The 10,490-nt window shown below is 50.6% G+C and overlaps 1 protein-coding gene across 1 annotated transcript; it reads right to left on the minus strand.

Annotated features, from left to right (window-relative positions):
• Positions 1-225: 225 nt before the first annotated feature.
• On the minus strand, positions 226-8,516 carry DMRT3 (doublesex and mab-3 related transcription factor 3). Its single transcript, XM_030237154.2, has 2 exons — positions 8,078-8,516; positions 226-1,190 (listed from the first exon to the last, which is right to left on the minus strand). Exons 1-2 carry the CDS (start codon positions 8,514-8,516, stop codon positions 226-228), a joined length of 1,404 nt encoding a protein of 467 aa, XP_030093014.1.
• Between the last annotated feature and the right edge of the window lie 1,974 nt (positions 8,517-10,490).

Below are 10,490 nucleotides of genomic sequence, written 5' to 3' on the forward strand. Positions count from 1 at the left end.
CCTTTGCAACACACACTCAGCACTAAAGCCAGAGTATTGCTATTTGGCATTATCCAGTGAAGTGCAAGAAATTAAATAAGTTATGTCTTTATTGCTATAGTACAATACCAAGCAACTTTTTAATACAATTGCGAGAGTTTTGTAGAGCACATGTCCCTCCTCTTAGGGGCCGGTAGTTCAGCTGCACTGTGAGTATCGCTTAGCTGTCACATGTCAAATGTCAGTCTAAGAAGATGTGTTGAGTATTCTTGAGTCTGAAGAATCAGACCTGTCCTCATATTCATCTTCTGTGTAAATTGGTTGCTTAGACACAATTGGGCATCCATCATCAGGAATTGAAATCCTAGGATCTTCTGACGAGCGGGAAGGAAGAACGGGTGAGCTTCGGAAAACAGTGGCTGAGTTGCCAGAGAAAGGACTGACATACTGGGACCGCAGCTGGTACTGCTGCTGCAATGTCATGGTGTTCCACAGGGTGACGTCGTTGGGCAGGAATGGGCTGGACTGGTTTCTCGCCAAAGTATTCCTCAGCATCAGCGGGTAGCGCGGTGGCTGAGGGAAAGGGTGCTGCAAAGGTACGGCTAGAGGATTTGGCACAACATTACTGGAATCAGCAGAGAACCGCAGAGTGTCAGGAACCCTGAATGCCGAGCCCACAGACCACTTGGAAGATGAAATAGGATAGGAACTCAATGTATGTTCAAAAATATGCCCATTGGAAGGCAAAACAAGACCATCCGATTCTGCAGAAGTTCTCTCTCCACTGGCCACTGAAGACCTACTGGACAGAAGAACCTCTACAGCACTCACCAGGTCACCGCCACACCCCTTCAGGATCAACTCTAGCACAGCTGGCTTTTGGTTAGGGAAAATCTTTTTCAAGACTTCAAGTGGGGGTCTGTTTGCTTTCAAACTGAATGGTAAAGAAACTGTCCCAGAAGGACCTTCTATCAGGAGGTGGTTCTGCTCTGAGTGGTACTTGGGGCTGTCTGGACGGTTCTCTGTGCTCCCACCATTTTTCTGAACTGCAAAACCGACCTCATCCACTGAAACAATTTCAGGGCTTTCAGGGTTGAAACAACTTTTGGCTTTAGTCATGTCTGGGGAACTCCTTTGGTCTGTATCTTTGTCACTGTAGGTCTCGGCATTGTCTGCTCCACTTGCGTCACCCAACCGCTCCTCATTCACGTCTGCAAAGAGAAGTCAGAGAAGTTAACAGAAAACTGAGACCAAAAGCTTTTACAGGGATTTGAGGATGCTGTCTTCTTAAAGCGAACAGACCAGGACTCTAAGGGGGGAAAAGTGCTTTTTTGTCAGAGATCCTGCAAAAGTTAAGGTATCTTTGCAACATGCCTTGAGAATAAAACTGCAAAAGGATAATGTGACCTGATCTAGACATACTCTATCTCATTCTCCCATGTGCAAGCAAAGAATGTGATCATTTTTCTGCTGCATAAAAGTGCTATATCTATCCTTTCTCACTGGTTACAAGGCAGCAACACACCACCCAACTGCAAGATTTCTCAGAGGAACTTCAGCACTTTCACATCACAATTCCTCACTAGCACCATCTCATTGTCTGTGAGCTGAAGAGGGCACTTAGGAAATGAAAATTTCCCTGCAGCTCCAACAGCATTGATGGAACCACTCCATTATGACTACAGACTGAAGGTTTAAAAAGTCTTCAAATAAATAAATGTATTCCAGTTCTGAAGAAACTGATCCCTCCCATAGAAATCAGTTCCTCCCACAGCAAGAATTGCAGCTTTTCCTCTAAACCCTTAGGTATGCCTGATGCCTTGTCCCATCCAAGCTGGTATTCTAGAAAAGTCTGGTTTGGAGAAGACATCTGGAAGGCTTTTGGTCCAACATCCTCTTAAAACTTGGAGCAGCCTTAGACAAAGAGCAAGTTGCTCATATCCCTGCTTAGCTGAGCTTTAAGTAATTCCAAAGATGAGAAATTATTCCTCACAACCTCTCTTAGCAATTGTTCCAGGTATCTTGCTTTCCGTGTACTATACTAAGAAGGATGAGAGCTGAGTATGGAGCTGAAAATAAGCCCATTGATCACTCTGTCCTCAGATGGACACTCAAAACTCTTTGGTAATGCCTAACCAGAGTATGGAATCCTTTGAAATAAGACTGCTTGTTGGCAAGAAGAAGGGAAGGATGCTTGCTTATGCAAAAGAAGGTCAATGTACTTGCTTGAGATTGTTCATTGTTATTTCCCAAGAATATGATTCTGCTGGCTTTCCTCATGGAGCACAATGTTTACATTCTTGGGAAGCATCAATGCATGGGGAGAGGATTGTTGTCCAAGCTGCGGCTGACAGTCTGCTTTAACCAGACAGGGTAGTGCTTTTGAATGCACAAATGGGAAGGACTATCTGCAAAAACCAATACAACTGTTTGCTTAGTTTTCCAAGCCTCCGACAAATACCCCTACTAGATAAAGTAGTTGTAAGAAGCAAGAAATGGTTCCTAAAATGTGCTGATGATCCCACCTGCCCATCTGAGATGGAACCAGTTAGAGGTGTGCAAGCACCTGAGCCACACTGCTCACCATCTCCTACCTTTTCCTCACTTCAGGAACAGGCAGGGCATCTTCTCATCGGTTAGTGGGCGAAGTTTAACATTTAACAGATCAGCCTGAAAAAAAGACTATTAATGGAATTTATCCATTAGAGAGAAAGAAGTCAGGGTCTGAGGAAGCCTGAGCTGAGCGAGAAGCCACTATGCTCACCACAGCGAGAGCTATAAATAAAGAAGAGATCCTGGCAGAGCACAGCCTGACAGTGTGAGTATGGCAAAGGAAGGTTCCCCTCATGAGGATGGCGGTACCTGGCAGAAATGATGAGCCGTCCTACAGAGATTTGGGATGCTGCTAATTTGGGCTGTGGAAGATAAGCGTGTAGTTGAGGAGTACAGATGTTCTTACAAAAACCTCACTCCTTTCAGCAGGATAACCCATTTTGGGAACTGGTTTCTACACTGGTTATGCTGCCCATTTAGTGTAAACAGGGAAGCAGTAACTTTGCATGTTCTATATTAGTGGGAAGGCCATGTACATTCCTCTTTCTCATATGCTCAGTGCATCAATCTTGCTTTAGCAGCTGAAGCAGAATGCAGGAATTGCATGCCGACAGCAAACAGGCACGTGCATCCTTTTGAGGAGGTGCCAAGGTATTGGCATAGCTCATCCATTACTGAGAAAACGTGAGACTCACAATACCTTTCCCTTCGAATCCCTTCACTATTCATTTATTACAAATCTTGGTGAATGGACTATTTATACATTCAAGGCTTAGTGGGCAATCTGAGGACATCCAACTACCTTGTCCTTATCTTGACCGAGTTAGAGAGGCTGTTCACGGAAGATGATAGCCCAGATTTTCACATAAATAAATTGCACTGTGGTGACTAATATTACCAAATGAACTGAAAGCAAGGAGAACGTGTTTCATATTACCTCATGCTCACGTTTATAGTGTATCTTTATGGGATGAGAGCAAGTAATGCTGTGGAGAAAATATGTGTTCATTTAAAAAAAACGACTAACAAACAAACACCCTCAGTCAGATAAGGTATCTCAAATATATTCCCTGATCCTTACAAAATGTTATTTTCAGGATGTTTCAGATTTGCTTCATTTCCTGTACCCTCAAAAATATCCTTACGAGGCTTGCCTAAAAAATTTTCATCAAATTCTGAAAACTTGTCCCACTGAATTTTGCCTATTAATCACCAGGAGACCGCACAGATGATGCCTCTTAGCTTTAGCACAGGGGCAGTCTCCTCACCCAGCACGGGTCATAGCGGCGGATCTCACTGGGCTGTTATACTCGCAGGGACAGACCCGGAAAACAAGATTTCGTTGATTTTAAATCAAAGTACGGCTATTAACACACGGTGAATTACTCTGTGCTGGCTACCACTGAGGGTGGAGGCTGCTGTATGTTTCCCTCTGCCTTTTTGAGAGCATTTCTGGCTGCCGGTGTCAGGCAGCTCCATGCCCGTGCTGGGGCGGTGCACGGGTGTCACACCCCGTGGCCCGAGCCTGTCGCATGGCATCTGGCCGCTCACCTGGACGGCCATCGGGGCTTCCCTCTCTGTAGGCTGTGCTTTAACTGCTTTAAACACCTCTTTCCCGCTACCCTGAAGGCTCCCGAAGGATCAGACCTGCCCCGGGGACTGTCCCAAACCCTTCATGGGAACCGCCGAGACCGGGATTTTCGTTCGTTTAGAATTGGCACAAAATAGTCATCGTCAAATAAACAAAAAATTTGTGAAGATGCAAAATAGCCATTGTCAAATAAACAAAAAATTGTGAAGATACATTGTAAATGTCCCTATATGGACACTGAATTTTAGGAATAGTATATGCATGTATTAATTACAAATGTTGGTATTTTGCATTACAAACGTTTGTATTTTCAGGTGCAAAAATAATTTTGTATTTAGAATGTACAAGCTTCTGCTCTTCACCAAAGTTTTTTTTCTTTTCATAATTCATAAGTTTTACATGAGGATATTCTCGGATCCAAGAAAGAAATCTCGTCCTCAGATATTTTTTACGGTTTTGGGGGTTTGGGGGCTCCATTTTGTCCTGTGTGAGCTGTAAAGATTTTTGCTGTATTTCTGGTGGTGGTGGTGTTTGGTTGGTTTGGTTTTTCTTTTTGTTTTTTTTTTTTTTTTTTTGGGGGGGGGGGTGGGGATGTTTGTTTTTTCTTTCTGTGGGTTTTTGGTTTGGGGAGGGTTGTTTCTTTGTGTGGCTCTGGGGTTGGATTTTTATGTTTTGTTTTTTAGGGAGGAGATTGTTTTGTTGCCTCTGCATGTGTGTGTGTGTGTGTGTGTGTGTGTGTGTGTGTGTTGGGTTTTTTTTTTTCCCCCCAACACCTTCTATTTCAAATTTCCTGCATTTAAGTGTCCAGTTTGTGATTCCTAGGAAAGCTAAGGAAACTGTTCTCCTAGTAATATAAAAGATGGGGAGTATTCATCACATAATATGCATGAAGGGAGAGATACCAACTCAGATCAGAGATGCAGGGCAAATACAGATGTGCATGAAACAGAACAGTGGGAGAACCATACATGCATTTACAGTAAAATACAATACGAATTCAACACAATATTTACCCCAATTATTCTTGACTATCTATACATTAATAATCATGAGTCAAATGTTGTAAAGGGGCCAAATACAAGTAAAATAGATGAGAGGAAAAAGCTGTTCAAGTTAATTACTTGTCTGGAAAACTTGTTCTAATATTTTGGAACCAAATTTGCTTCTTCAATATTCCCACTGCTGAGTCCCTGTTTAAACAGCTTGTTCTTTGATTGATAGGACAGCTCTTTTCTCAACAGATTTTCTTGTATCTCAAAAGTACCTGCTGTTTTCCTCAGTCGTATTGCTAAGAAAGGCTGATACCAGAACTAGCATAACTGCACGTAAAGCTAAGGCTGTGTTTTTGGAGGGGGCTTTTTTTGTTTGCTTTGGGTTTGATTTTTTTTACTTTTGCTGTCTGTTTGGAAAGTGGGGTGTTTGTTAGCTTGATTTTGATTGTTGGGGCTTTGTTTAGGCTTTGGTTTTAATTACTTTCACTTCAGACTCTCTTCCCTATATTCGAAGATCTAAATACTCTGTAGGAGACTAATCACTGCTGCCAAATTAACACAGAGACAGCTGCACTGCATTAAGAAGCTGGCTCTGAAAATATCAGACAACGAATATAGCATTATATTTTTTACTAGTCTTGATAGCTACAACTAAGACAAATATAACACGCACTCCTGTGGGCAAAGAAAGTTCATGAGCACGGTATCAGGAGGAGGAATCATTCCAGATTAGCAGAGGCAGATGCAACAAGGATAATTTCAGAACTTCGCAACTGTCCCACCAAAATGGCTGATTGCAACGGGAACAGAAGCAAACAGATCTGATTTTACCATATATCTGGAAATATCCCTTTGGCAGTGAAAAAACTTTTCAGGAGAATAACGTCCTCGGGGAGGAAGGGGTTGGGTGTGTGTTTTAGAAACCGGGTGGACAGGAGATTTATCTTCTGTTTTTTTGACTATTTTAATACAGGTAATGTAAGGAGAGGAAAGACAAAACCCTGCAGCCCAGAGCACGCAGGATAATTGGAAATAAACAAGTCGTGTGGTTAAACAGTGTCTGGTGGAAGGTAACCTCTAAGAGAGGTTCTTCCACTTCCGCTTCTCTTCCACAGAGACCATCTTCCACTTTGCTCTCATGTATTCCCATATTCACAAAACGTGGGGGGAAAATACCGTCTGTGACAATCAGGGACGGGGTACCACGCGGGTGAGGTCTGAGTGATCAGAAAAGCTCCCCGGTGGTCCCGGGGTACCCCGGTCCTCCCAGCCCGGCCTCACCACGGGCGGGGACGGGGGCAGGCGCAGCACCGAGGTCCTTGATTTATGGAGATCTCCGTTATGTTTTGTAGTTTGTTTGTTTGTTTTTTCGCTCCGTAAAGCTATTATCAGAAAGTGCTGACTGGCTGGCAAGGAAGAATTTCTCATCAATACACTTTGATTGTATTTTGCAAACAAAATGCCTGTTGCTTGGTAACATTTCACTTGAGCCTGACCTTCCCCAAAAGTTATTGCTATCAGATTCGATTTACACTCTCCTCCCGTGATTACTGTAATCTTTTAAACCGGGAAGTTCATACATCAGGGTGAAGGAAAGTTGAGCGTGCAAGTTAATATCGCTCCTATCCGGCAGATTTATATCGTGCTGGCGGATGGCAACTTTCATTTTCTCGAAGAAGCAAGGCGAGTTTTTTCCCTTCTCTCCTCTCCTCCTCGGCCTTATCCCCCGCTACCTCCACGCAGGGAGGGGGCCCCGGCCAGGTGCGGCCGCATGTGCGGTGGTAGCCTTCCCGCGGGAGGCTACGACCAGTGGGAAGTTTGGTGAAAGACCCCCATGCCCGGCCCTGGGGAGAGGCCGGCGGAACTGGGCCGAGATGTGGGAGTGGGGGGGGGGGCGCTGCCGGAGGGTGGGCAGGTGATACCAAGGGCCGGAAAATGGGAAGCGGGTCCCAAACCGCCGGCATCCTCGCCGGATTGTCGGACTCAGCCGCGCCAGCGCCTCGGGCCCGGTGCATGTCCGCTACGGTGCTGGAGCAGCAGAGCCCCATGCTGGGGCCCTGGTGGACGCCTCCGTGGCTGGACTGGCTTCGTAGTGCACACGGACCAGCGCGGCGGCAGCACAGGGCTCGCCACTCTCGTCCCGGGGCACCGCGTAAAATTTTGTCACAACTTGTCAGCGGAGCGCACTGGGCTGGCAGCAGCCTGCCTGCCGAACATCCCTATGGTGAAAGGCTGCCAGCTCCCGCTCAGACAATGGACGGAACGCAACTGCGATTTCGGAGTGTTAGTTTTGCCTCCTGCAATGTGTATTACCGACAGGTCGCGCTCACAACAAGGTGCCCATCGCAGGGGTAGTTTCGGCACCCCCGACCTCTCACAAGCCGCCCCGGACGCGACCCGAAGGGACAGGCCTGCGCTGGAGGCTGGGTTGCCCCGATCATCCCCTGCCACCACTCCGCTTTCCCCGGTCGCCATAGCTTCGCAGAAGCCTCCCTGCTCCTGGCTCCGCTTTTGGTCTGAGGCTCTCTGTGCAGGTCTTGTCCCGGACGAGGTCCCGCAGCCCGACTCCGGGAGCGGGACCGGGAGAAGCAGAAAGACATGCTGCCGTTATGCAAGCGGGATGCGGCCCGTTCCTGGCGGACCTGAGAAACTGACTCAGAAGCGGCGCGTCGGGGAACCGGTTGGCAGTCGCGACTTTCGTCAGTCCCCTCTACTTGTCTCGGTGGACGCGATTCTAGCTGGGGAGCGGGCCGGTCACTTTGCGGCTCCATGCTTTTTAAGAGCGATAAAGTGTACCCGACGGACGGAATTCCTCTCCATTCCCTTCCCACGGAGCCCGTCGGGTGAAAGGGAAATCCTTCGCCTTTACTCGTTCCCGCCCCATCCCCCAGAACCGAGAGCCGGGATCCCAGCCCTCCCTTTCCCTCCTGCCCCGGTACCGCGGTGTTCGGCCCGGCCTCACCTGCCTTGGGGAGCGGCCCCGGGAGCGCGGGAGGCGGCTCGGCGGCCCAGCGAAGGGCGGCGGCGGCGGCCAGCTCGGCGGGGGTCCGCTGCGGAGCGGCGCAGGGCGACGGCCCCGGCGGCGGCGTGGGGGGCTCAGCGTTGCCCGGCGGCCCAGGGAGGGAGCGCAGGGAGTCCGGGAGGAGGCTCTCCAGGCTTTCGTTGGCCTGCTGCCGGCGGAGCGCCACCTGCGCGGCCATCACCCGCTGCCTCTCGATGATGAGGATGCACTTCTCGCAGGTGCAGTCCTTGAACCGGCAATAGCGCTTGTGGCCCTTCAGCCAGGACAGCACGCCGTGGTTGCGGCACCGGGCGCACTTCGGCGTCCGCTGCAGCGGAGCCCGCGGTGGCTGCGACACCGGGCCGCCCATGTAGAGGTACGGGGAGCCATAGCCGTTCATGCCCGCGGGAGGAGCCCGGCCGGCTCCGGGGTGGAGAAGGCCTCAGCGAGGGCGGGCGGAGGCCGGGGCGATGGAGGAGAGGAGGCGGGCGGCTCTGCCCGCAGGCTCTGCGGGGGGCGCGGCTCAACCCCGGGCCGGCGGGAAGAGGCACCGCCCGCCGCGGCGGCACCGGCGGGCAGAGCGCTGCCGCCAGCCGGAGCGACACTGCCGCTGCCCGCGCCGCCCCGCTGAGCCCAGAGCCCCTCAGACCGCCCCCGCCCCTCGCCCGCCCCCACCGCCACCCTCCTTCCCCGGCGCCGACAGGGGAATGGAGGGAGAGAAAGATAGGGGAAGAGAGGGAGGGAGAGAGGAAGGGAGGGAAGCGGCGGCAGGGGGGTGGTCTCTGGCCCGCCGTCGGGGCGGCGGCGATGCCCGTGCTATGCAGAAGGGGTTCGTCCTTGAGCGGACCCGGACCCTGGCTGTTGCCACCCACGCCCTCCCCCTCTCGGCTCACGCCCCGAAGGCACTCGGGGCTGAGAGATGAGTGGGGTCTAGGAGGGCTTTCTCCGGGCTCTGCGTCGGCCGCCTCGAAAGCCCACTGGGTTCGGCGGCACGGTGTATGGCAGCTACTGCCTGTGGCCCAGCACCGCGAGGCAGCGGCGGGGGGTCGAGATCAAAGTTTTGTCAAAGTTTTGCCGAAGTTTTGCAGCTGCAAAGAGATGCTCGGAGCAAGAGCTGTCCGAGACCAGGAGTGGCCCACAACTGGGCGGGATCGGGCCGCGGCCGCGTCCCCGCGGGATCGCGCCGCAGAGCTGGAGAGCCGCCGTCGGCACCTGCCCCCGTGGGCTCCGCTGCCTCTCCTGCATCCCGCGGCAAGACAGCTACCCAAACTCAAGCGGTGGCTATAGAAAGGAATGTGAAATGTTCACGGCAAGTCAGGTTGCTTAAAACCTAAATGATAATGTCTGATGGGGCGGACTTGTAGTGTTCTGCATTTCCTCACGCGGAGGGGTTTCTCGCTGAAACACAGGTATTTCCCGTGTGGTAGCGAGAGTCTTGAATCCAAATGGAAAAAACCAAAAGAAGTTATATGCATTTTGGCTGAGGGGAAACGAATTTACTGCAAGCGTTCATCTGCCCGCGGCGTAGCGTTCGCGGGCGGGCAGGGGGGCAACTGCTTGGACCCGAACCCATTTCATTGCCTCAAGACCTCCCCTACTCTTCTCAGGCATCTTTCCACCATAATCGCTACACGAAATAAAGGTTTTAGCGAGGCTACGTAATAACGAAATCAGATTTAAAACTCGGGAAATAACTCGCGGGAGAGAATAAAAGGCACGGTGTATGCTACGAAAATATTTGCGTGGTATTTCATTACTAGGCTCGTTACTTTTCTACTTCTAGAGGAAGAGTCAATTCAGCGTAATCTTTCTCCCCCGGGCTGTGAGCGGTGTGTGAGGAGGATGAGCACTCCACCTGTAAATCGCACCGAGCCACGGAGGTGAATCGGATCAGATACGGGAAGCAGTGCATTTTCTGTCAGTGCCAGTAGAACATAATTTTTTCGCTGCCGGAGTGCATGCACTGAACCCTGCAGCTCGCAACTGGCCTCCCCCGCGGGGCTTCTTGCGCATTCGGGAGTCCCCATCGAGGAGAGAAAAAGAAAGAAGCAGACCACCCATTCAACTATCACAAAATTACGTAAGATGATGCACACCCACCCTAGGAAATCCGTTCCCTCTGAAGGAATAAACGGGGTGCAACTGCCTGCGGCAGTGGTGATCATGGTGGAAAACCCGACTTCCCCACTAGCTGGAGAGGGTCCTGCGGGGCGCCTCCGCCACCGCAGCGGGCCGAGCGGCTACCAAATCCCGAGCCGAGATGCCCAGCGCGGCGGTAGGTTGGCGGAGGACCGGGGGCCCCTCTCTCGCTTGGCTGCACATCGGGCGTTTAGGCTGAAATACCCGTTTGATATAATACCGTAACCCTTTTCTC

This window comes from Serinus canaria, chromosome Z, assembly GCF_022539315.1.
Source record: "Serinus canaria isolate serCan28SL12 chromosome Z, serCan2020, whole genome shotgun sequence".
Classification (NCBI taxonomy): Eukaryota; Metazoa; Chordata; class Aves; order Passeriformes; family Fringillidae; genus Serinus; species Serinus canaria.

Coding starts and splice junctions, on each gene's coding strand:
- DMRT3 (XM_030237154.2), bottom strand. CDS start 8,516: ATGAACGGCTATGGCTCCCCGTACCTCTACATGGGCGGCCCGGTGTCG. Junction 1,191..8,077: donor GGGGCCGCTCCCCAAGGCAG/GTGAGGCCGGGC, acceptor TTCTCTTTGCAG/ACGTGAATGAGGAGCGGTTG.